Here is a 27,600-nt window from a genome sequence, read left to right as displayed (position 1 = left end):
ACTGTCACCATGGGTTGTTTCTCTGACCAGGCCACCAGTCATCCCACTCGCTAGGAATAGGGTTCAAAGGGCCAACCAAGGGCTACAAAACAGCGGCATTCAATCACCTCCTGAACAGACCCAGCACTTTAAAAAGAACAAACAAATAAGGCTGCATTTGACTTTTCTCCCCCGTTTGGAAATTTGTAACATCATTACCTACAAGTAAATATATCACTGGGATTAATGGAGTGAATCACAAAGTGACTTGATTGGATTTAAAACCAGATTATGTCTTTGAGGTGAATTAGTAAATTTAGCCCTGTCGAGAGATGATGAATTGAGAACCAGGGGACTGAGAGTTCTTATTGATCCTGGGAATAGATCAGGATGAGACAGAGAAGCTGGAAAGGCTTCCTGCACTGTTTTCAGAGAGAAAGGAAACATGGCTTCTCAACTCGCTAAGCTGCATAGGAACACAGCGTCCTCTTTCGGGCACGCAGTTGAGTCGTGAACACATATGGTGGGCAGTGCCTGAGACGGCCTCCAACGATCCCCACCCCTGGAATTCACGTCCTTGTGAAATGATCCCTTCTTCCAAGTGTAGACAGAAACAAGTGGCTTGCTTCTAACACACAAAACGCAGCAGAAGCAATGAGGTGTCACTTCTGAGACTAGGTTATAAAAAGACTGCGGCTTTGTCTCAGGTGCTCTTACCCTCTCTTGGGTTGTTTGCTCCAGGGAGGCCATGCCGAGGTTAGCCCTGTACAGAGATCCGTGGGAGCCAGCCTGAGAGCCCATCTGCCAAGGACTGCCAACAGCCGTGGGGTGAGTTTGGAAGTGGAGCCCCTCCAGGTGGGCTTTCAGATGATTTGAGACCAGCTCAACACCTTGAATGCAGCCTCATGAGAGACCCTGAGTCAGAACCATCCAGCTAAGCTGCTCCTGGGTTCCAGACCCAGAGAAATAAACTGTGAGATGATACCTATTGTTTAAAGTCACGAAGTTTGGGATAATTTGTCACAAAGCAACAGATTAATACACCAGGTGGCTTGCTGTGGTCATTGAAATGTAAGTAGAAACAATGCGTGTCATTTCTGAACAGGAGCTGGTTTCCTGCCTCGGCGACTGGGCAGGCAGGAGTCAGATGAAACTTCTGTGAGCCTGGGTCCTGGAGGAACTACAATAGGCAAGTCTCACCCTCCACCCGCCAAATACCACCAACCTGCACTGGATATGCAGTACGGCTGAGAAATAAACTTTGGTTGCATAAAATCACTTTGATTTGGGAATTGTTTGTTACCACTGCATAGCCTAGCACGTCTCAACTAGCACGCTGTTCAATCCAAGTGTGCTAGGGATGGGGGTGCCCAGAGCAGGCTGAGAAATACACTTGCTCTTCCTGCTGAGAACACAAGACATGTCGCTTAAAATGGGTTTGAGGTATGGTATATTTCCTTATAAAGCCCACCACAATAGTGTCTTACAGAAACAATTTTCAAAATTCTGTCTCCTTGACCCCACGTGTACATTTGCACTTGAACACGTGCTCCAACTTTTAGTTTAAGAAATAGGGTCCTCATATGGGTTCATGGACCAACGTTCAACGAGTATGTGTGTATGCCAGGCATTTCCACATCTGTCCCCTCATTTATCCTACAAAAGCCCTGCAAGGCGGATATAAGTTTTGTTACCCTGAGTTTACAGATGAGGAAAATTCAGATTTGAGGAGTGAAATCAACCCCAGGGGGTTATTCAGTCTCTAGGTAGACACGAGCAGAACACATGCTTCAAGCCAGACCCTCTGAACCAAATTCATGACCCAATCTTTCCTCTAATCTCAAGGGGGCCACCAGCTAGGGAAGTGGATGCATTAAGGCTGCTGCTTAGTAGGAAGGTTTTAGAACCCAGAGGCTGGGGCTCCTTTATGATGGAGGAAGGGCTTGTGGGTGGCGCTTGGAAATTGAGATAAATTCCTTACTTGTGTCAATGAAGACTGCATCCACATAGATTTTGGTACAGAAAGAGCCCAGGATAAATCCACAGGCTGGTCCAAACACCAGCATCGTGAACAAGATTCCTGAAAGAAGAAGATGAAACCAAGATTAGATTAAAAGCAGAAGCCATTCATTGAGCAAAATTGCCAAAGCTCAAGAAAACTGTTTTACATTGATCAGATGAGAGGTCTGATTAGACAAATGACATTAGAGGAATTAGTCTAAAAATCCTAGAGGGGAAAGCTAGTATTTCTAATTTTTGGAAACTCTATTGAAGCACTGTCATGCAGGAATTCTACAGTTTCACTAGGTTGCTTTGAAATATTTGTGGGCTCCAAGTGCACTTACTTTTAGAGGACTCCACCCCATATCATACCAAACCTATTAAAATACGTCCATGTCTATAATGAAATATTTTTTCTGCCATAAACATTTTTGGAAGGATTTTTATAATTTTGCTTTCACATTTTTTTGGCTTTATGTAATTCAATTAATTTATGGTTGGTGAAGATTTCTCAGCACTCATTGTGCAAACTCAGGAATTCTTGTGATGTGAGAAAAGTTGAAGCCACAAATTATTCTCAAATGTAATGAAATGTTTACAGGCATTAAATTTAGCAAATAACAAAGCTGACATAATGGTATGCTTTGAGCACATTTAATTAAACATTTTATTAATTTTAGTTTTGCAGTTCCCCCCCCACCCCGCCCCCATGTTTTTTGAATTGCTCTCTGTTGTTGTAACAGCTGTTCAGGCCTCAGGCTCTTCTGTAGGACTTGAGAAGGTGGTACTAGGTATGTGATTAAGTAACGTATCTGATGGATATAGTATCTGGAATTTTGCACAAACCTTTTGATCGTTCTGGAAAAGCACTGAGCCCAAACTAAAAACTCACGGGCTGTCTCTATTTAACTAAATTTCAACTTGAGCACTGATAACTCACAAGGCCCTGGGAATAAAAAATAAGACTAAAGAAGTGGCTTTTTCTTAGGAAGCTGGCTGCCTGTGGGGACAATCAGTACATGGGTCAATTCAACCCAAGCAGACAGCCTGGAGGGTGGGTGCTAACAGGTCCATATGGGCACATGAGGAACAAGGTAGGAAATGGATTCAACCAGAGGGAAGCTGAGCTCAGTGGAGGATAATTCTGGTCTGTTTGCAGGGTAGACTAACTCAGCCTGAAATCTCCCAGTGATGTCATCATGGAACCGCTCAAATACTCACCCACTCAGTCAATACTTACTGAGTTCCTTCTATGTGCCAAGAAGCCTTCTCAGGGATGGGGACTCAGCATTGAAGTAAAGAGTCAACACTCCAGGCCTTCCTGGAGCTCACTGACTTGGAGGGGAAACTATAGACACCTTAACTGTTTTTTAGATACCTGGCAAAGGAGCCATGTCTTCCTCATTTACAGACAAGAACCCAGAACCCCAAAGCAATCACTTAAAGATGGCTTATAAGGAATGTTGGTTAATGAAGGACAGGATGAAAAGAGGATGGTTTCTATCACAGGAATGGGGCTGAATTCACCCTCAGTGAAATCCTACTCTGATATGGAGCAATCTAGAAGCTCAAGGGCCTCAAAATAGCTGCTCCTGCACCCAGACGATGACCTCCGGTCTCACAGTTATTCCTGTTTATAGGAATCTGGAGAGGAGCAGAATCCACTTTATTAAAACACTGGCTCTGGTTTGTCACAACTTAGGTTGAGATAACCGACCAGAGAAAATTGAGAAAGGTGGGGTGTTTTTGGAAAAGTCTAGAACGTGGTGATCTTTCAAGTATGGGCCAGAATTAGGAGGACTGGCCTTAGCTGGGCAGAGTTAGGGAGCAGAGCTAGTCTTGGCTTCGGTCCTCTTTGGTAGATGGGGGAAAGCGAAGCAGGAAGTGATGCTGAGAAAGACACAGGGGCAGGGGTGTGGACAGGGGGTGCCCAAGGCAAGAGCTGTACCTGAGGTAGACTGAAGGGCTTTCTGCTTCAGGACAAAATCATGAAGCCAGCTCTATCCTTCTGTCCAGGCTGCAGTCTGAGGGGAGTCACTGGTCAGACACTGGCACTCTAAAGATGCCTCAGCAAGTAAACTAACTACTCAGGCTGTCCCAAAAGAAAGGGGCACAGAGATAGAACACAATTCTCTTGCCAGGGGTGCTGCAACTACTCTTCTGACGCCCCTTCCATAGTCCTAGCCATCACTCTGACCCCCAGCAGTGCCCCCATGATAACATGCTTCCTTTCATGCAAATTAAATACCCCCCAATCAATGTAATAATCACTGCTCCATCCCCTACAGATTGAACAATGAAAATGATAATTAATACTGAATAGGTCAAAGGACCAAGCTTTTAGTATCATTGGAAAGAAACAACCAATGAGCTTTAACGCTTGTGTTGGGACTTAACCACTGGTGGCACAGTGGTTAAGAATCTGCCTGCCAGTGCAGGGAACAAGGGTTCGATCTCTGGTCCAGGAAGATCCCACATGCCGCGGAGCAACTAAGTTTGTGCGCCACAACTACCGAGCCTGCGCTCTAGAGCCCGCACGCCGCAACTACCGAGCCCGCATGCTGCAACTACTGAAGCCCGCATGCCTAGAGCCCATGCTCTGCAACAAGAGAAGCAACCGCAATGAGAAGCCAGCGTGCCTCAACGAAGAGTAGCCCCTGCTCGCCACAACTAGAGAAAGCCCGCGCACAGCAATGAAGACCCAATGCAGCCAAAAATAAAATTAAAAAAAAAAAAAAAGCTTGTGTTGAGTGTTCTGTTACCCCTCCCCCACATGGGGGCAGTGGAGAGTGTGGGAGTGTGGACCAGCCAGCGTCAGGGGACAGCTGGAGACTCCAGGCCCTGGGTGTCCTGCCCTTGTGCAAGTTATGACACAAAAGGACGGGCATCCCTCAAGCTCAGCTGCCCACAAGAGCCCCACCAGGCCCAGACAGGCCAGCCATCTGTTCTGGCAGCTCGGATGGGCAGAGGCCACTGCAGAGAAACCACGTGCCAAAGTGGTCTCTCCATCTGGTTCCTTTAGGACAGGGCACGGGTCACCAAAATGCTGGATGGTGGCTTTCCATTTGAACAGGACAGAATTCTCCCCCAAAGAAACCTGGTAGGACCCCATTCCAAAAACCAAAGAAGGATGTAGGGGGACTTCCCTGGTGGTCTAGTGGTTAGGATTCGGCGCTTTCACTGCCGTGGCCCGGGTTCAATCCCTGGTCAGGGAACTGAGATCCTGCAAGCTTCGTGGCCAAAAGGAAAGAAAAGAAAAGAAAGAAAAAAAGACATAGGATGCGTATTTTTGTGTGAAGGGCATTGTTTCCCCTCAGTTGAAGTGAGGGAATATTTTTAAAGTAGCTCCTCCTCGGAGAGATGCCAAGTAAACCTCTAGCAGCAATGGGTTCTCAAATATTTTCCAAGGGACAATCCAGTAGTGGGGATGGGGTGGGGTGGTGTGGGAGGCTCATGCATCAGGAAGCACCCTTTTTCACTTGAGAAATATCTTAGGATAACAGATCAAATCAAGCAGCATCGGTGAGCACAGCCCTGGGTCTTTACAGGACGCTGTTCCCCTGAGAGCACACAAGGCAGGCTGTGATCCTACCGAAAGGTACTTCTGAATTTGCTTCCTTGCTCTCTTTTCGATTCATCCCACCAGGCTGTGATTTTGTTCTTGTTTAGCAAACCCCCCTCAAAATGTTCTGCCTAAATAGACAAGAAACAGATGGTCCGGCCCTAAAATCCAGAATCCTTGCGTTGAATGGTGAGCGCCTCCAGGTCCAGGAGAGAAGGTTCTTCAGCGGCCCAGTGCTGCCCCCTGCTGTCTGCCAGATTGTGTACACGGGAGGGGAGGCGAGCCCAGGATGCAGAGATCAGAGAGAGAAGGGCCCCTCCTGTGCTGCTACCCTGAGCCTGGTGCTTTACAAGCATAATCTGCTGTAATTCTTTCAATGGCCCTGACGGGGAGTCTACTGAGCCCATTTCACAGCGGAAGGAAAGGTTTAGTGCCTCACTTCCCAACAGCGAGTCAGAAAGCAGCACAGCAGGCTCTGAAGCCAGGTTTCTCTCATCCCCTTAGGGGAAAAGCATCCTTCAAGCAAGTCTGGAGAGAGTATGGGCCACTTGGGTTTAAATCCCAGCTCCACCACTTCCTAGCTCTGGGAAACTTGGGAAAGGTCTATTTAACTTCCTTGTGCCTCAGCTTTCTCATCTGTAAAATGGGAATGATATTAGGCCTATTCCACGGGACAATAGGGAGGATTTAATGACCTCGTATTTGTAAAGCTCTTAGAACAGATTCTGGCACCCAGAAAGAGCCATGGAGTGTTTGTTAAGTGGATAACGCCTGTGTCTCTTCTGCTACAATGAAGGCCAGCACACCTGGGTTCCTGGTCCTCCTCTCTCCAAAGTGTGTTTCACCACCACCCCCCATGCCTCATTTCCTAAAGCCACCATCAGGGGAGAGGGGTTGATGCTGGGAGCAGGCCAAGCCCCAGAGAGGGTTCCACGTGGGAAGCAGCCGCAATCCCTAGCAACAGAAGGGTCCAGACGGACTGGCCATCCAGAGTCCAGAGTTCACCCCCTTGCTCTGACTGCCCACCTGCCAAGCACATTCTGATGCTAACCTGGTTTCCCAGGGATGTGAGGACTGAACCAAGGGAGAGGGAATGGCATGACCCCCATGGTGATCTAACTATGGTGTCCTGGTTTGAACACAGGCCTTCTGTAAATTAGGTTAGTGTAAATCTGCAGTTCCCAAACTGTGTGTCGAGTCACCTTGGGGTACCACAGTGAACTCACAGGGGTACAGCAAAATGTTTTAAGTGTTTGAGGGAAACCCAGTGATGGCTAACATCTGTCAGATGCTACTCATACAACTACTCACAACTGTTCACTCTAGGTGGCTGATGGTTTCAGCACTGGGTCAAGCAACATTCCTTTCAAATACATCCTGTCTTTGTGAACTGAGTTTTCAGTACCTGCTGTGATAAAAAGCAAACATGGTGTGGAAATCAATGCAGAACACAGGAAATGAAGGTGGTGGAGTCCAATCTGATTCCAAGGTTTGAGAATCTGTGTAGTCCCCAGCAGGGACACGCAACCCATTAGTAAGTAATCATGCATATTTAAAAATAAAATAGAAATACTTTTTTCTTTCAATTTATGTGTGTTATTTTTTTGAAACGTGTATTAAGTAATTTGAACCTAACTGCTTGATAAACACAATTGCTGGGTATATCCTGCAGACTCAGGGCTCTGTGAAAAACAAGACACTAAGGGTACAATGAACCCAGAAAGTTTGGGAACCTCTGGTGTAAATCTGCCGCCCATGCTATACAATCTTCCTACTTAGCACCAGCCATCTCTGGACGCTGGGGAAGGACGGAGGAACTGGACAAGGATTTTGCCCTCAAGAAGCTTGCTGTCTTATTGGAGAGACCTCCAACCATTCTCCATCATTCAAATTATATAATGGCACCTATAGGTACCAGGCTCTGTGCAAGGAGCTGAGATACGGCTGTGGACAAAACAGACAAAATCCCTGCTTTTTTTGTGGACTTGGTATTTGGGAAGAAGAAAGGCCATAAACAAATCAACCTACCATATGATGTCAGTGCCAAAGAGGACAGTGCATGATGGAGTGGGGCTAGAGAAAGACCTCCCACTGTACCGTGTGCTGTAAAGAACACACACAGCAATGCACTACACGCGCTATCAAGCTGGGGTGAGTACACTCACAGGCTAAGGGTTCCACTCTATAGGACGTTAAATAATGGTCCCCAAAGATGTCCATGTCCTAATCCCCGGAACCTGTGTCTGTTACTGTAACTGACCAAAGAGAACGAAGGCTACAGATGGAATTAAGGTCACTAATCAATTGACTTTAAAATAAAGAGATTATGCTGATTATCCTCGTGGGCCAATGTAATCTTGAAGGACCTGTAAATGTAGAAGGAGGAGGAATACATCTCAGAGTCAGAGAAGGAGATGAGACCACAGAACCAGAGCGATGGCATCATGAGAAAGCCTTGACTAGTCGCTGCTGGCTTTGAAGACGGAGGACGGGGCCTTGAGGCCAAGAATGTGGGTGGCCTCTAGCAGCTGGGAAAAGCAAGAAAGTGGATTCTCCCCTCCAGAAAGGATCCTCCAGAAGGAAGGCAGCCCTGCTGGCACCTGGATTTTTAGCTCAGGGAGACCCATTATGGACTTCTGACCTCCACAATATAAGATAATACATTTATATTATCTTAAGCCACTAAATTTGCGGTAACTTATTACAGCAGGGATAGGAAACCAATACAATTGTTAAGCAAATTTGAGGACAATCTCAGATCTTATACCTGCTGCATGTGAATCTCTAAGAACAGGATGATGCATGAAGCTGCTTGTTAATTATTTGACCATGGGACATTTTTTTTGTGGGTCATTTTTCAGACCTGGCATTGACTGGGGCTCAGTCCCAGACACGCTGGAGGAGACGTGAAGCCCTGTGAGGCAGAGATGGTGCCTTATTCTTCTTTCTGTCCCTAGTTTGGCCCAGGACAGTTAGCTCACAGTCTGTTGAAAGGGTGTGTGAATGAGAATACTAGTTACAGCAGTGACACAAAATGGGGAGGGAGAAACTCTTCTCGGCCATGGTCTGCCCAAGTTCAGCCAGCTGGGGAGGGGCAGAGCTGGGACTCAGCCCCCGCCTGCTCTTTCCCTGGACAGTGTTCTCTGCATGTGTCTCTCTCAGCACTGGGAATGTGCCCCCTTCTAGATGCAATGTGTCAAGGGGACTGACATGACAGCTTCTAGAAAGGGATCAGGTCAGACACATAGAACCAGAAGAACTGGGAAAATCCAAATGGAGACTTCTATGTATTTGGAATTTCCAGGCCCAGGAAGAATTAATCAACTTTATTATTATTCCTGATATATGAAAATGAATAAAAATACTAAAGAACATCTTTTGTGTGTCTGTAGAATGTGACACACTGATTCTAAATTGTTCATAGAAATGCCGAGGGCCAAGACCAGCCTGGATACCTTGGAAGAAGAAGAAGAATTGTCAAGACATACCCTACTGGACTTCTTTTAAAGCTGTAATGATGAAGACAGTGTGTTTCTGGCACAAGAAACAGCAAACGTACAAGTAAAGCAGAAGAGAAAGCCCAGAAACAGATCCATATTTGTGTGGACACCTGATTTATGACAAAGTGTGCCTACAAAGCGGTGGGGGAAAGGATGCATTTTTCCATGAATGGTGCTAGGACAACTTGAAATTATAGGAAAAAAAAGTTGGCTGCACAACACATGTAAAAATCAATTCCAGGCATATCGGAGACCAGTGTGAAAAGCAAAACAATAAAGCTTCTAGAAGATAATAGACAAAAGTACTGTCACAATGTTGGGGGCAGGGAGAGATTTTTTAAACCAAACAAAGAAAGCATGAAGCATTAAAAGAAGAGCTTGACAAATTGGTCTACATTCAAATTAAGAAGGTCATTCCTTAGATTCATCAAAAGAGCCCACTAGGAAAGCAAAGATGTGGGAAAATATACATGTAACATACATCCTTAAAAACACACATACAAGAATCGGAGGGCTCATATCGAGACTATATAAAAACTACTGGGCTTCCCTGGTGGCGCAGTGGTTGAGAATCTGCCTGTTAATGCAGGGGACATGGGTTCGAGCCCTGGTCTGGGAAGATCCCACATGCTGCGGAGCAACTAGGCCCGTGAGCCACAACTGCTGAGCCTGCGCGTCTGGAGCCTGTGCTCCGCAACAAGAGAGGCCACAATAGTGAGAGACCCGCACACTGTGATGAAGAGTGGCCCCCGCTTGCCACAACTAGAGAAAGCCCTCGCACAGAAACGAAGACCCGACACAGCCAAAAATAAATAAATAAATAAATAAATAAATTTTAAAAAACTACTATAAGTCAATGAGAAAAAGACAAACCAGTGGAAAGGGGGCAGAAACCCTAACAGGTACTTCACAAAAGAGGAGGCTCAAAGGAACAATGGAATGGGACAAGATGCTCAACCTCATTAGAATTCAGGGACATGTAAATTACAAGCCCAGTGAAATGTCATTAGATTTTTAGCTGATTGAAGAGCTTGACAATACCCAGTGTTGGCAAGGACGTAGGGAATCTGGACTCTTGCGTACTGCTGGTAGGAGCATAAAGTACACAACCACTCTGGCAAAACTTTGGCAGTGTCTGTAAAACCAAAGAGGAACTCACCCAATGACCCACAATCCTAATTCCTATGTAAATACTCTACAGAAAGTCTGAAACCCACTGGGAGACACATCTAGGAATGCTCATCCCAATCCTGTAAGATCCTCAAACTGGAAACAACCCAAATGCCCAACAACAGAACAACAGAGAAACAAACTGTGACATCTTCATACATTGGAATTACTATACAGCAGAGAAAACAAATCATCAATAACGTGGATTAATCTTAAATGATGTAATTCCAAAAGAACACAGACAGGCAAGAATACATACTGGTGTGATTCCACTTACGCAGAATTGAAAGCGGCAAAATTAAACCATGTAGTGATATATAACTAGGTAGTCAAGCTATAAAGAAAAATAGGGACATGAATAGCAGAGAAGTCAGGGTTGTGGTCACTGCTGCCCATGAGGGTGGGAGGGGTTACAATGAAGGAGGCACAGTTGGGTGGGGGGGGGGTTCTCAGGTGCTGGTTTTGTATTTGGACTATTTACAGGCTATGTGGGTGTTTGTTTTGCAACAATTTGTTAAGCTGGAATATGCTTTCTGCACAAACACATGATTATCACATTTTCACATATACATACATGTGTGATACAAGTGCCTATAGAAAAATGGCTATTGGCTATTTATCGAGTGCTTATTGTATGGTGCCAGAGACTGGACTATGTGGCTTATGCACGTTATTTCATGATTCCTTCTAACAATGCGATGAGACGGGTGCCGTCACGCCAGCTGTATCCCAGAAGGAACTGAGGCTCTCGGAGGTTAAACAACTTGCTCCAGGGCCCCTGGTTCTAGGGGGCAGCTGACCCCTGGTGCCCTCTGCAGGACTGGGTCTCCAGTGAGCTCAAGCACAAATAAGCAAAGTTAAAGAATAACAACCAAACCCAACCCCAAACCCCACCGCTCACAGGGAGCCACCTGCTTCTCACACCTTGCACCACAACGAGGATGTGGATAGAAACCATCTGGCTTCAGAGGTGGGTGTGGTGAGTGGGGTTAACAGTGGGTTCTAGAGCCGGGCTGGGTGTGAATCCTGGTGCTGCTACTTAATTGCTGGCAGCCCTGGGCAAGTCCCTCACCTCTGTTAGTTTCCACATCTGAAAAAGGGAGATGCTAATAAGATGTATTTCATAGCGCTGGTAGGGAGGGATAAATGAAAGCAGATGTAAGGGCCCAGCGTGACCCCTGGTCCAGATGAAGTACTTCATAGATGTTTGTTTTCACTGATGCTCCTTGGCTTTGCTGGGTGCTAGAAGAGCTAGAAGAGCCAGGGGAAGGGAAATACGCTCTGGGTGCCCACCTCTCCTCCTCTTGGTGGGCCCTGAGTCTTCCGTAGCCAGGCCCACCTGAAGGCCTGCTACTTCCTGCCCCCTAGTGGACAAGCAGGAGGAGGCCATTCACTGGGCAGGCTAGAGCTGCACATGTGGTATCCTGTGAAGGAGAAAATGCTGACCCTTCCCTCCAAGCCTTTATTCTTCTCTTTGCTGGAGTGTGATACGGGGCCCATCAGGGCAGGGACACAGTGGCAAAGGCTGTCCCTGAGGAGCTGAAGGCACAAACTCTTTACGTGGCTGAAAGCAAAAGCAAAAAGGCCATCCAGAAACCCAGGGGCTTCTCCCAGTGCCTCTCCTCACTCTAAAATCAGGCAAATCCATTAGTATTTCTGAGGGTCACTGGTGGAACAGGACAGGGATGATTCCTGCCTTGAGAGGGGGTTAGGACACTACGGGAAGGGCAGTGTCAGGCTCTGCTGCACCCTGTGTGTCTGTGGGCACAGCACAAATGGTCCCTGTACCTCAGTTCCTGACTCTGTAAAATGGGCTGACAACAACCCCTACCTTCTTGGGAGCCTTTGAGGAGCAAATGTATGAGTGCCCAAAAAAGGCATCAGATAATTTCCTGGAACAAAGACGTTCTCAAAAAACATTAGCTGTTAGCTATTCTCCTCGCTGGTATTTCTAGTAGCAGGATTTTCTTTTTTGCCTTACAAGTTTTAGTTTTTTGGTTACTGAAGTGAGAGATGCTTATTTCAAAGAATGTGGATGATACAGAATCATATAAAGAAATACTGACCAGAGGGCAGACAGCAGAAGCAAGAAGAACTATAATTCTGCAGCCTGTGGAAGAAAAACCAAATTGACAAAAAGACAGACAAAATGAAAAGGCAGAGGACTTTGTACCAGATGAAGGAACAAGATAAAACCCCAGAAAAAACCTAAATTAAGTGGACATAGGCAACCTTCCAGAAAAAGAATTCAGAATAATGATAGTGAAGATGATGCAGGACCTTGGAAAAAGAATGGAGGCAAAGATAGAGAAGATTCAAGAAATGTTGAAATACTCATATCAGATAAAACAGACTTTAAAATAAAGAATGTTACAAGAGACAGCAAAGACCTAGAAGAATTAAAGAACAAATGCCTAGAGGAATTAAAGAACAAACAAACAGAAATGAACAATACAACAACAACTTAAATGAAAAATACACTAGAAGGAATCAATAGCAGAATAACTGAGGCAGAAGAACGGATAAGTGACCTGGAAGACAGAATGGTGGAATTCACTGCTGCAGAAGAGAATAAAGAAAAAAGAATGAAAAGAAATGAAGACAGCCTAAGAGACCTCTGGGACAACATTAAACGCAACAACATTCGCATTACAGGGGTCCCAGAAGGAGAAGAGAGAGAGAAAGGACCCGAGAAAATATTTGAAGATATGATAGTCAAAAACTTCCCTAACATGGGAAAGGAAATAGCTACCAAGTCCAGGAAGTGCAGAGGGTCCCATACAGGATAAACCCAAGGAGAAACATGCTGAGACACACAGTAATCAAATTGGGAAGAATTAAAGACAAAGAAAAATTACTGAAAGCAGCAAGGGAAAAATGACAAATAACATACAAAAGAACTCCCAGAAGGTTAACAACTGATTTCTCAGTAGAAACTCTACAAGCCAGAAGGGAGTGACATGATATATTTAAAGTGATGAAAGGGAAGAACCTACAACCAAGATTACTCTACCCAGCAAGGATCTCATTCAGATTAAACGGAGAACTTTACAGACAAGCAAAAGCTAAGAAAATTCAGCACCACGAAACCAGCTCTACAACAAATGCTAAATGAACTTCTCTAAGTGGGAAACACAAGAGAAGAAAAGGACCTACAAAAACAAACCGATAACAATTAAGAAAATGGTAATAGGAACACACATACCAATAATTACCTTAAAAGTGACTGGATTAAATGCGCCAACCAAAAGACACAGGCTTGCTGAATGTATAGAAAAACAAGACCCATATATATGCTGTCTACAAGAGACGCACTTCAGACCTAGGGACACATACAGACTGAAAGTGAGGGGATAGAAAAAGATATTCCATGCAAATGGAAATCAAAAGAAAGCTGGAGTAGCAATACTCACATCAGATAAAATAGGCTTTAAAATAAAGAATGTTACAAGAGACAAGGAAGGACACTACGTAATGATCAAGGGATCAATCCAAGAAGAAGATATGACAATTATAAATATATATGCACCCAACATAGGAGCACCTCAATACATAAGGCAACTGCTAACAGCTCTAAAAGAGAAAATCGACAGTAACACAGTAATAGTGGGGGACTTTAACACCTCACTTACACCAATGGACAGATCATCCAAACAGAAAATTAATAAGGAAACACAAGCTTTAAATGACACACAGACCACAAAGATTTAATTGATATTTATAGGACATTCAATCTAAAGCTAGCAGATTACACTTTCTTCTCAAGTGCGCACAGAACATTCTCCAGGATAGATCACATCTTGGATCACAAATGAAGCCTCAGTAAAGTTAAGAAAATTGAAATCATATCAAGCATCTTTTCTGACCACAACGCTATGAGATTAGAAATCAATTACCGGGAAAAAAACGTAGAAACACAAACACATGGAGGCTAAACAATACGTTACTAAATAACCAAGAGACCACTGAAGAAATCAAAGAGGAAATCAAAAAATACCTAGAGACAAATGACAACGAAAACACGACAATCCAAAACCTATGGGATGCAGCAAAAGCAGTTCTAAGAGGGAACTTTATAGCTATACAAGCCTACCTCAAGAAACAAGAAATATCTCAAATAAACAATCTAACCTTACACTTAAAGGAACTAGAGAAAGAAAAACAAACAAAACCCAAAGTTAGCAGAAGGAAAGAAATCATAAAGATCAGAGCGGAAATAAATGAAATAGAAACAAAGAAAACAATAGCAAAGATCAATAAAACTAAAAGCAGGTTCATTGAGAAGATAAACAAAATTGATAAACCATTAGCCAGACTCATCAAGAAAAAAAGGGAGAGGACTCAAATCAATAAAATTGGAAATGAAAAAGGAGAAGTTACAACAGACACTGCAGAAATACAAAGCATCCTAAGAGACTACTACAAGCAACTCTATGCCAATAAAATGGACAACCTGGAAGAAATGGACAAATTCTTAGAAAGGTATAACCTTCCAAGACTGAACCAGGAAGAAATAGAAAATATGAACACACCAATCACAAGTAATGAAATTGAAACTGTGATTAAAAATCTTCCAACAAACACAAGTCCAGGACCAGATGGCTTCACAGGTGAATTCTATCAAACATTTAGAGAAGAGCTAACACCCACCCTTCTCAAACTCTTCCAAAAAATTGCAGAGGAAGGAACACTCCCAAACTCATTCTATGAGGCCACCACCACCCTGATACCAAAACCAGACAAAGATACTACGAAAAAAGAAAATTACAGACCAATATCACTGATGAATAGAGATGCAAAAATCCTCAATAAAATACTAGCAAACAGAATCCAACAACACACTGAAAGGATCATACACCATGATCAAGTGGGATTTATTCCAGGAATGCAAGGATTCTTCAATATACGCAAATCAATCAATGTGATACACCATGTTAACAAATTGAAGAATAAAAACCATATGATCATCTCAATAGATGCAGAAAAAGCTTTGGACAAAATTCAACACCCATTTATGATAAAAACTCTCCAGAAAGTGGGCATAGAGGGAACCTACCTCAACATAATAAAGGCCATATATGACAAACCCACAGCAAACATCATTCTCAATGGTGAAAAACTGAAAGCATTTCCTCTAAGATCAGGAACGAGACAAGGAGGTTCAGTCTCGCCACTATTATTCAACATAGTTTTAGAAGTCCTAGCCACGGCAATCCAAGAAGAAAAAGAAATAAAAGGAATACAAATTGGAAAAGAAGAAGTAAAACTGTCACTGTTGGCAGATGACATGATTCTATACATAGAGAATCCTAAAGATGGCACCAGAAAAGTACTAGAGCTAATCAATGAATCTGGTAAAGTAGCAGGATACAAAATTAATGCACAGAAACCTCTTGCATTTCTATACACTAATGATGAAAAATCTGAAAGAGAAATTAAGGAAACACTCCCATTTACCATTTCAAAAAAAAGAATAAAATACCTAGGAATAAACTTACCTAGGGAGACAAAAGACCTGTATGCAGAAAACTGTAAGACACTGATGAAAGAAATTAAAGGTGATACCAACAGATGGAGAGATATACCATGTTCTTGGTTTGGAAGAATCAATATTGTGAAAATGACTATACTACCCAAAGCGATCTACAGATTCAATGTAATCCCTATCAAATTACCAATGGCATTTTTTACAGAACTAGAACAAAAAATCTTAAAATGTGTATGGAGACACAAAAGACCCCAAATAGCCAAACCAGCATTGAGGGAAAAAAGTGGAGCTGGAGGAATCAGACTCCCTGACTTCAGACTATACTACAAAGCTACAGTAACCAAGACAATATGGTACTGGCACAAAAACAGAAATATAGATCAATGGAACAGGATAGAAAGCCCAGAGATAAACTCACGCACCTGTGGTCAACTAATCTATGACAAAGGAGGCAAGGATATACAATGGAGAAAAGACAGTCTCTTCAATAAGTGGTGCTGGGAAAACTGGACAGCTACATGTAAAAGAATGAAATTACAACACTCCCTAACAGCATACACAAAAATAAACTCAAAATGGATTAGAGACCTAAATGTAAGACTGGACAGTATACAACTCTTAGAGGAAAACATAGGAAGAACACCCTTTGTCGTAAATCACAGCAAGATCTTTTTTGATCTACCTCCTAGAGTAATGGAAATAAAAACAAAAATAAACTAATGGGACCTAATGGAACTTAAAAGCTTTTGCAAAGCAAAGGAAACTACAAACAAGACAAAAAGACAATCCTCAGAATGGGAGAAAATATTTGCAAACGAATCAATGGACAAAGGATTAACCTCCAAAATATACAAACAGCTCATGCAGCTCAATATTAAAAAAAACCAAACAACCCAATCAAACAATGGGCAGAAGACCTAAATAGACATTTCTCCAAACAAGACAATACAGATGACCAAGAAGCACATGAAAAGCTGCTCAACATCACTAATTATTAGAGAAATGCAAGTGAAAACTACAGTGAGGTATCACCTCACACCAGTTAGAATGGGCATCATCAGAAAATCTACAGACAACAAATGCTGGAGAGGGTGTGGAGAAAAGGGAACCCTCTTGCACTGTTGGTGGGAATGTAAATTGATACAGCCACTATGGAGAACAGTATGGAGCTTCCTTAAAAAACTAAAAATAGAATTACCACATGACCCAGCCATCCCACTACTGGGCATATACCCTGAGGAAACCATAATTCAAAAAGACACATGCACCCTAATGTTCATTGCAGCACTATTTACAATAGCCAGGTCATGGAAGCAACCTAAATGCCCATCGACAGACAAATGGATAAAGAAGAAGTGGTACATATATACAATGGAATATTACTCAGCCATAAAAAGGAACGAAATTGGGTCATTTGTAGAGATGTGGATGGATCTAGAGACTGTCATACAGAGTAAAGTAAGTCAGAAAGGGAAAAACAAATATCGTATATTAACGCATATATGTGGACCCTAGAAAAATGGTACAGATGAACCAGTTTGCAGGGCAGAAATAGAGACACAGATGTAGAGAAAAAACATATGGACACCAAGGGGGTAAAGTGGCGGGGGCGGTGGTGGTGGTGGTGTGATGAATTGGGAGATTGGGATTGACATGTATACACTAATATGTATAAAATAGATAACTAATAAGAACCTGCTGTATAAAAAGATAAATTTAACTCAAAAAAAGAAATACCATCATTTCCATATTTCCTTTGGGCATTATTATATTTGCACTGTATTTTTTCCATGTGTTTTTGCATTGGTGGAACCAGATAAGTTCACTTGAAAACAAAAACTCTTTCCCTCATCTTAAAAGAAACACATGCTCACTGAAGAATGATCTGAGAAGAAAGCAAGGATGGAGAGGCACCAGAACGCAGAGGCCAAGAACACAGACCCGGAGATGGCCAGCGTCGGTACTATCTGTTGGACCTTGGGAAAAGTTATTTACTTTCTCTGGGCCGCCATGCTCTCACCTGAGAGTGGGGATTATAATAGTTCCTACCTTGCAAGGTTGTTTCAAGGTTGAAGTGATTAATGCATGTCATAGGCTCTCCACAGTGCCTGGCATACAGTAAGTATTTAATAAATTTTATCTATTATTATTACAAGGAAGACGGCACAAATCACCATTTTTCACCACCCAGAGAGAAACACTCTTATTCATATAGATATTCCCTTCCAGTCTGTCCCTATAGATAAGGTTATTTTTTTTTTAAGAGCAATTAAAAAAAAAAGTATCCAACACAGCCTGGAAACAAATGATAAGATTTTCTAAAGAATATATTTTTAAAGAATGGAATTCTCTATTGCAGTAGAATTTAAGGTGCTGATAAAAGGGAATTTCAGGGGCCAGGAGTTTCCCGGCTGCCCTCAGCGCAGGGGTGAAGGAAGAAGCTAATACACTTCGGAACCACAATCCCAGGCACCCAAGGCCCAGGTCCGGATCCCTTCCTGGCTGTGGGGAGGGAGGGCACCCCAGGACACCGGGTGACATGTGACAGCCCTGACTTCTTAGCAATGACTGAGACAGCACTGAGCTGGGCAGGGGAAGGGCGGAGCTGAGGCTTCTGTGCTTGACAAGATGAAAGACCCCTTCAGGGGAAGTCTGTGGTTTTCTTGGGAGGGGTCCTGAGATTTGCTTGATACTGCTTCGAGAAAATGAGACAACATTCTCTTCAACGGTATCTCACTGGTCTGGTACATGGTGGGGTGAGTGCTTTGACTGCTTTTCAAAGGAAAGTGGTCTAATGAATCCTTTGTTTTTGTCTGATTATAAAAGTAATGCATTCAGATATTTCATTATTAGTGTACATAAAATAGATAAGCAACAAGGATTTACTGTATATCACAGGGAATCATACCCAATATCTTGTAATAACCTATAACGTAATATAATCTGCAAAAAAAAAATCATTATGCTTTACACCTGAAACTAACACAATACTATAAACAAACTATACTTCAATTAAAAAAGTAATGCATTCAGAAAAGGGGACAACTTACTATTATCCTACCATCCTGAGACAATCGCTTTCAAGTCTTTTTCCCTTCTGATGTGCTTGATGTCAAACAAAAATTCTCATGACCACTTGATAAGGTGCATGCTGTGAAACTCTTTTTGCAGATGAGAAAACAGAAGCTCGGAGAGGTTAATTGACTGCCCCAAGGCCACACAGCTTGTACATGGTGGAGGTGAAGTTGAACTCAGACCTGTAGGACCACCTAGGTTCTTAGAGATAGAACAGACAGGACATTACGGTACAGCGGTGAAGCCTTTGGAATCAGCCAGACCTAGGCTGGGATCCTGATTACACTTCTCAATTTCCGAATGGCTCATTTGCCAACACTGAGTCTAGATTAAGAATTATCTGCCTTGCAGAAGTGAGAATTAGAGGCAATGCATGCAAAGCTCTGGTACCTAAAATGCAGATGCTTTCTAGAACTTTCTTTGTGTCTCAGGGATGATGAGTCTGAGACGGGTGGCCTGCCGGGCTGGTCTCCCCTAGCATGTGTCTCTGCTTCTTTAGCTGGTCTCAGAGTGATTCTGACCCTGGAGGGTCCCCTCAAGCGGATGGAGTGAGGAGGAAGCTGGGGTGGGTGATGGTTCTTCCCCACTAGAGGGCAGCACCGGCCCAGAAGAGAGTCCTGGTTGTAAAATATCCTTGCCCTCAGCTTCTAACTGCCCACCAAACCCTCATCAAAGCACTGCTTCTCTCATCTCTCACTGGTCTTCCGTGCCCTCAATTTATACAAATGCATTCTTCCGTCTTGAAAGCTGCAGGCTGAAATTTCTCCCCTAAGAAGGAACACTCGGCATCATATGTGCATGAATAAAACATGATGCATGAACAGCAGGAAGCCTGCAAAACATGCAATACCTGTTTATCCGGTGCCCGCTGCCAACAGCCTGACAGCCTTACGTAACTGACCTCTGAGGGGGAAGTGGTGGGGGGAGAGGATGAGGGGGCGACCATTCGCTGAACACAGATTATGGGCCAGACACTGCACGCCATCTGTGTAATAGAATTATCCCCATTGCAAAGTTTATAAACAAAACATTAAAGTTGCTAAGGCTGCATGGTACGTGCCAGAGCGTACGTGCCAGAGCTTATGTGCCAGAGCTTACGTGCCCGACCTTACATGTCCATCCCCACAGGATCATAATTGTTGCCTCCAAGGTCAGTTATATCCCTGGGTCTCAAAGTTGGGTGTGTATTGTAATCACCTGGGAAACTTAAAATACTAACGCCTAGGTCCTGCCCCGCAAGATCTGATGTAGCTGGTCTGGGATGCAGCCCAGGCACTGGGATTTTTCCAAGCTCTCCAGGTGATTCTACATGCAGCCAAGCTGAGAACCTCTGGGTTCTGCCCCTGCTGACCTTGCCCACGGAACCAGCTGGGACCCCAAAATGCATCTGGACACGTGGGAAAAAGGAAGGATGTGAGTGCTATCTGATGTCAGGCCTGCAGGGGGCAGTCGGAAACCTAGCGTGTCCAGACTGAGGTCATGCAGCATGGTGGCCAAACCAGAGTCTCTCTTGTGCAGCCAGATAGAGCGGCCTCGCAGGCCGCCACAACTGTGCACCCAACTACAGAACACTGCCTAGCATACCTGGCACCAGTGCTGTCTGGTTTCTAGGCCTTACTCATACTGGTCCTCAACACGGTTTCCCCCTCTCCTCCAGGCCCTGGGCAGCGCATCAAAGCTCTACCCTCGCCTATATGGGAAAAGAATCTAAAATAGAGTGGATATATGTATATGTATAACTGATTCACTTTGCTGTACACGTGAAACTAACACAACAGTGGAAATCAACTATGCTCCAATTAAAAAAAAAAAAATCTCTACCCTCCATTCAAAGCCTGCCTCGAATACCACCTCCTCCAAGAGGCCTTCCTAGATTTTCTTTCTTCTTCCTTCTCCTTCCCTCTTCTGCCACAGCACCTACACTGAGACTTTTCTTATAGTTCTGCTTATAGTCTGCCTAGATGCAAAAATAAAGTTCCATGTAGTAGGCATGCCGCCATAAGTGCAGTCTCAGGGAAGGCAGAGACCTTGTTCAAAAAAAATAAATACATAAAAATAAAAATTCCTGTTTTCCAGAGTGCAGATACAGCTCTTTGCCTGGACGAGACACCCCATATTTGGGGTCTGTTGAACTGTGAACTGATCACTACCCAGGCCTGGCAGAGGTAGAAAGTCCCAGCATTATGGACAACCACGCATCTAATGAAGGTCATCCCACAAGGCAAGGCTTCTTGGAATGCTCGGGAAGGCTCTGCAATTGGTCAAAGTTGTAGTTGTTGCTAGTCTTATTTCTCAGTCCAGCTGACAGAAGCTTCTCTCCCCACCCTCCTGCCCAGCAGGGCCTTACCAGGGTAAGGACATGTGTCCCTCTGGCTGGCTGGCTGGCGGGCATCTGGATGTGATGCTGTCAGCAAGGGCTAAGCCACGTCTCCCCATTCAGTGTCCCCGTGGGAGTGACGTATCATGGATGGAGCTACCATCAAATTTTCCTGTAGCTTTCTTTGTACGTGGCAGGTACCAAGAAGCACAGCTGGAGCTGGCTGACTCTCTTCAAAGCAAGAAAGAGCACACCCGCCCTCCCCCACCCTCCATGAAAGCCCCTGGAAAGCCCTGGGTCCAAGAGTGCTGAGACCACACTGGCTGATGAAATGAGAAAATGCGGCGAGCAGGGTGAGGGCTAGGAAGCCACGAGCCATACAGGCAGGAAACCCACTCAAATAAACAGCAGGTTGCACCTTCCTGAAGGGCCCACATCCTGTTTGCGAGATGAGTAGGGTCTTCTCAGAAGCTCTCTCTAGAGATCCTCTGAGCTCACAGGGGGACGAGGTTCATGGCTTCCTGTTGTCCCCGCGGCCAGCCTCCAGCAGGGGGCAGTGGAGAGATGGGGGGGGGTGGGCGCAGGAGCCCAGGGTCTGGCCTCCCAGCCTCAGCTTGGGTGCAGAGCCGTGGAGGTAGGAGGCCGTGCTCAAGGCACTCACCCTCTCTCAGCCTTGGCAGTTCCAGCTGTAAAACAGACAGGGACCTGCCCTGCTTACCTCCCATTACGGGGTGAATTGTGCACCCACCCCGCTATCCGGGTGGAGAACCACACATCTAATGGATGCGCATCTCTGTGCACGGGCCCCCATCCATTTGTTGATGCTCTAACCCCCAAGTGCCTCAGAATGGCACTGTACTTGGAGACACTGCCTTTAAGGAGGTGACTAAGTTAAAATGAGGCTCTTAGGATGGACCCTAATCCACCAGGACTAGTGTCCTTATAAGAAGAGAAAGAGACCTCAGGGGGACACATGCACAGAGAAAATGCACATGACACACAGGGAGAAGGCAGCCGTCTACAAGCCTAGGAGAGAGGCCTCAGGAGAAGCCAACCCTGAAGACACCTTGACCTTGGGCTTCCAGCCTCTAGAACAGTGAGAAATAAATGTCTGTCGTTTAAGTCACCTGGTCTGTGGTATTCTGTTATAGCAGCCCTAGCAAACAATACACCTCCCAAGACAGGTGTGAGGATCACGTGACAATTCGTGAGAAGGTACTAGGAAACTCAGAGTGCCACCCAAGTGGCATGGAACGTTAGATGCAGAAGTCGAGCCAATAAACATGAATGAAACCATCTGAGGACGCCCAGGCATCAGGACAGAATCCATAAACAGCTGCTTGCATAGGTGTTACTCCCTGGGTAGGGCTGGCAGGATGTAAAACCAGCAGGGGGCTCTCTCTGCCTGTGTGGGACCCTAGCCTTATTTATCATGTCTGAACCTCTCCCTGCACCCACGGAAGTACGTTTGCTGAATATTGTACCCAGGAGCAGTGGTTCTCAGGCAGGATGTGAGCTTCAGTGTGACAGACTGCAGACAATCAGATGGGGGTAACAACCCATTCACAGCCGAGCACCCGAGTCAGGTTTTGAACAAGGACTATTACGAGTGATGATGATGCGGTCGGGGTGGTGACGATGTCAGGACACCTGGCCAGCTGAGGGCTGGGTACCAGCACTTTCCACGTACTATCTCGCTTAATCCTCACCACGGCCTTATCAGCAGATACGCTCCCATTTGACACATCAGGAGACTGAGGCACAGAGAGATGAAGTAACTTGCCAATGATTCACAGACAATAAGTGGGAAGCAGAATTAAGAACAAAGACAAAGGATTTAAGAAAAGCAAGGAAGGAGGGGAGAGGGTGGTCCAGGAGAGAGCATGGGCACAGGCAGAGAGGTGGGCGAGGCCAGGATGTGAGGCGGCCGGAGCCTTGCGTGGAGGCTCTCTGAGGTCAGGCTGTGGGAGCACCGGCGGCCCCTGGGCACAGACGTGTCCTGCTAAAGCTGTGTGTCGGGAAGATAAACCTGAAGGCAGTACGTGGGGCAACGGAGGGCAAAGGAGCAGAGAGACCAGTGGAGATTCAGAGAGGGGGGTGAGGGGTAGGGCTGTGGATGGGATGAACTAAACTCCACTGAAGGCGCAGGGATCTCTGATTGACTGGGAGTGAGATGCATGTCCCCCACCCTCCCCCAGGGGCGCTGCATCTAGGACCCCAGCATCAGAAGTGGGTCACTGCCCGGTGGACTTGCTGGACTTATAGAAGACCCCGTAGCAGCTTCTCCTGGCCTCCGCCAGCTGCTTCTTGAAGAGAATTGAATTGCTGGAGATGTCCTGCCTGTCTTGTGATCTGCCGGCACAGCTTGTGTATTCAAAGGACTTTGGAATCTTAATGAATTTTCTCAGTGGCCCCAGAGAGGCTCCCTGATGGAGGGGACAGTGCTGTGGAGATCACTGAGGCTCAGAGAAGTGGAGTGATGGGCCCAGGCCTCAGGGAGGCGGCAGGACCCCAGGTCAGAGGTCAGGCCCAACCCCGTGGTGGGGGAGTGGTCATGGCGGCTCTCCTGCAGGTCATTTCTTAGACCTTAGTAAGCAGTTCCCATTCTCATTCCCCAAAGTACTCAGGTGTCCACGTGAGGTGACCTCATTTGGTCTTTACTGCCCAGGAACGGAAAGCTCACTGCTATTTCTATCTTCTATCTAGTCACACCGCCGCCATTGCTAGTTACAACGACGAGATAATTTTTCATTAAGGACTTCTTGGGTTTCAGGTGCTTTAGACCTGGTATACAATTAAACCCTTATGATAACTCTGAGACTTGGATCTCTTCACCTCCAGTTTACAAATGAAGAAACCAAGGCACAGAGAAGTTAGGTTACCAGCCTTCTCCATACAAGCAGAGAGGGGCCCAGGTTCTGTGGGCCCCCAATCCTGCACTTCCTCCCACTTACCATTGGGCAGGAAGAAAGGGCAGCAGAAAAGGTCATGGGTCATGAAAATCCTTCCAGGAGTTCTAAAGGAACTGCTGTTTGCTGGAAGGCCTGAGAGAGACAGAACTGGACCCAAGCACAGATACACATGTACTCAGCCTGGGGTGTGGGTCCCTGGGAGCCCTTAGTTTACCCATCCTCCACTCAGCAGGCGTGCTTTGCACTAGCAGTGGAAACGGGAGGCCCCCAGGCTTCTCCTCATCACCAGAGGGAGCCAGACACCTGCTCAAACCCGGGACGGATGCTTTGGGAGAGGCGGGTTTGCTGTACAAGGCAGGACGGTCCCCCACCTGCTCCTCTGAGGGTGGCTTTCCTTCCTGCAGGAGGACACGCCGGGGCAAACGACTCAGCAGGTCTGCGGTCATCAGTGAAGGTTCTCATGCTGTGTCGTCAAGGAAACGACGGTCTCCAAAACACTGGGGCAGGGGGAGGGAGGCCTTTGGGATATAACTGGTTACCCCGCAACCGCAGTGCCTCGAATTCCCCAACCCGCAGAGTCTGTACTTGACTCGATTCATCTTCCTAAAGCTTATGGAATCATACCTCTCCCCTGCTTGAAACTATAAAGCAGGGGCTCCCTACTTTATAACATAAAGTCCAAATGTGGGGCGGGCAGTGTCATGGGTAGGGGCAGGGCCGCGGTGCCAGCCTGCACAACCACACGTGGTGCTGCGTGGACTGGCCTCTGAGAGCAGGCTGGGGACACTGAGGTGAGCAGGCGGGGACCCGGTGAGTCTCCTCCTGAGTGCACACTGAAGGGCGGGGCTGGCTGGGCTCTGAGCTGATGCGAGAGGTACGTACATTAGCAGCAAGCTTGGTGCCCACGAAGGCCGGTGAGCCCTGACTTAGTGTGAGCACAGCATCAGAAGCAGGCTTTGGGGGCGGGGGTCCCTGGGCATTGTCCATCAGGCTATCAGTGGATTCAGGCCCAGGTCTCTGAACAGGATGCCCTCCACATGAGCAGAAGCCCAGCTGGCATTCATGGGGCACAAGACGGGAACAGGAGCTGGGATTCTGGGATAAAGCAGAAATCCCACTATCAAAACTGTGTCCTGCGGCCAGGAGAACGGACTGCACTGTAGCCTTGAAAGGTGCCCCAGAACAGAAATCTCTCCATCTAGAGGCAGGGCTGGGCGTTCCGAGGCCCCATATGGGGCAAGACAGGCAGACTGCAAAGGTGACAGCTAGTGGGACCCGATGGCTGCATTCTGCCATTTCCAACCTCATCTCCAGCGGTGCCCCGGAACCAGGGGTTCTGTTTGATGAACCGTGGAAAATGGTTGAAGAGTGAATGAAATGCCAATTTCATCCTGATTCATCACTAAGGGGGCCCGGCTGCTTGCTGAAATGACGGTCTGGAGATTTTGAAGCTGGACAGAATTCAAGGATAGGGTATTCAGCGCTGGGTTTACATGTTCTCAGAGAAGGGGGGCGTTGCTGTCAGAGTTGGCAGAATGCCCCAAGAACGGGTGTGCCCCACCAACTTCATTTCCTCCTTGGTAGGGTCAGGAGGCTGATTAGACTGGGGGACGTCATCAACACATGATACCGTGAGGCAAGCACAGACGGGACGAAAGTGCTCGCTCACAGTGCGAGACAGGGAAGCCGCGCCGGTGCTGGGACCCGGAGCTGGCAGAACCTTTGCGGCCACCAGAGCAGGTGCGGGGAGCCTCGTGGGACAGGAGCGAGTCTCACTCCTACCCTGTTGGTACACATGCGATGGTGCATTGGCACATTATGCCCATTTGAAATACTGGAGGTAGATTAAAGACTCGAGATGGATGAAATGTGCTGTATCCATGGACCCAAAGTACCAGGATGAAACATAGCCAGCATTCATGGACGGGAAACTTGGGGATAGGCTGGGAAAGGTGTGGTAGGTCAGCTGTTCAAGGCAGGGAGTCCCAGAACAAGCCCTCATTAGCGAAGCACTTGTCCCAAATGCCAGTGTTCCCTCAGCGGCATCAAGAGAGTCTGGGATGCAAGGGGGCGGCCCCCTCAGCTCACATGTCAGCCCCAGTGTGGTCAGTCCAGAATAAGACATCTGGAAAGGGCCATGCCATGCTGGATTATCTCCTGAAGGGCACCTGGGGGAGGGAGGGATCTAGAAGCCATTTCATGAAATGACTACAGGACTGAAAAGGAAGAATGAGTCTCAAAAAGAGGCATGAGCCAGTGGTATGACTGATGCACTGTCATGGGGAAGAGGGGCTGCACCACTGTGTGTCTTTCCAGAAGCCAGAACCAGGTTCAGGGTGCTGCTGTAAGGAAGCAGGTGACCGGGAACATCGGGCACACGTGGCCTGGCTGTCTTAGGAGGTAGTGAGCTCCTTGCCACTGGGGGTGTTCAAGTGGAGGCCAAGGTGTCGGGGTTGAAGGGAGGGCTTTCCCGCTGGGTGGTCGGAAGGCAGACTAGACAGACTCTAAGATTTTAGGATTTTCATCTGGGCCAGGAATTCCTCAAGTCTCTCCACCATGCCAGGCACGCAGAGGACTGGGTCTCCTTCCCATCAACTGCTCCAGAAGCACAGGTGTGATGTCCCTTCCCCAAAGGGGCAGGGGAAGCAGGGCGTGGAGGTGTCAACCAGAAAGCCATGTCACCCCAGCCATCCCCCTGCTGCCCTGCTGTCTGCTCTCTCAAGATTCTGAGGCTCAATCAACACCAGCTGCTTGATTTCCCTGCATCTAAGCCCCAGAAGATGGGTTTTCTGGAAAACTCATCTATGCAGACACTGAATTTCTCTAGGGAAATTTGAGAGGGGGGATTCCAATTCACAGATTGGAGAATGGGGGAGATGAGTTGCTGAGGGATGTCCCCTTTAAAAAGTGCAACAGGACAGATGGACAAGATGGAGAACAGGTTTGGGAAGCACACGCCCACCAGGGCAGGTCGCTGGGTGCGGTCCTCAAGGCCCTTCTGAGAACACAACTGGGGAAACTATCCAATAATTGGGCCAAACACTGTGAGCCTCCTTTTGCTGGAAAATCACTTCTGGTTCTGCTTGGAGATGAGGGAGATGGAGGAGGCATTTAGTCAGAGCAAGGAAACCAAGTCTGATTCTGGCTGCATATTTTGGTTTGGGGTTAACTGAAGTGATCAAACTCCTCCCACCGGAAGCACTGGGCACGCAGCAACTTGTGTGGTTGTATGTTTGTTAATTTTTACAAAGAGAGTGACTCTCTCAGTTCTGACACCTGACAAGTTGGCTTAGGAGAGGACAGTTTCTCTAAAGCAGTGGTTTTTCACCAGGGGCAATTTTGCCCCGCCCCTGGGAAGCCCTGTCTGGAGACATTTTTGGTTGTCACAAGCCAGTGGGGAGTGCTACTGGCATCTAGTGGGTAGAGGCCAGGAATGCTGTTGAACAGCCTATCCTATGATGCACAGGACAGCCCTCACGGCAAAGAATGATGCAGCCTAAAAAAAGTCCTTTCCGGAGCTCCTATCTCTCTTGAAGTGCTTTGTCATACACGGGTAGAAGCACCAAACTCGTAAGTTCAACATTCTGCCTAAAGTT

The 27,600-nt window shown here is 46.2% G+C and overlaps 1 protein-coding gene across 2 annotated transcripts in view; it reads right to left on the bottom strand.

Moving 5' to 3' along the window:
* SLCO3A1 (solute carrier organic anion transporter family member 3A1) overlaps positions 1–27,600 on the bottom strand; it is a 328,719-nt gene that overhangs the window by 67,559 nt on the left and 233,560 nt on the right. For both annotated transcript variants that reach the window (XM_007164979.2, XM_007164978.2), the window contains exon 3: positions 1,961–2,059. In XM_007164979.2, coding sequence (XP_007165041.2) covers positions 1,961–2,059 — 99 coding nt within the window. The remainder of the gene's footprint in view (positions 1–1,960; positions 2,060–27,600) is intronic.

The sequence above is a fragment of the Balaenoptera acutorostrata genome, chromosome 3 (genome assembly GCF_949987535.1).
Source record: "Balaenoptera acutorostrata chromosome 3, mBalAcu1.1, whole genome shotgun sequence".
NCBI lineage: Eukaryota > Metazoa > Chordata > Mammalia > Artiodactyla > Balaenopteridae > Balaenoptera > Balaenoptera acutorostrata.
The sequence above is the reverse complement of the archived record's forward strand: the minus strand, read 5'-3'. Positions and strand labels throughout refer to the sequence as shown.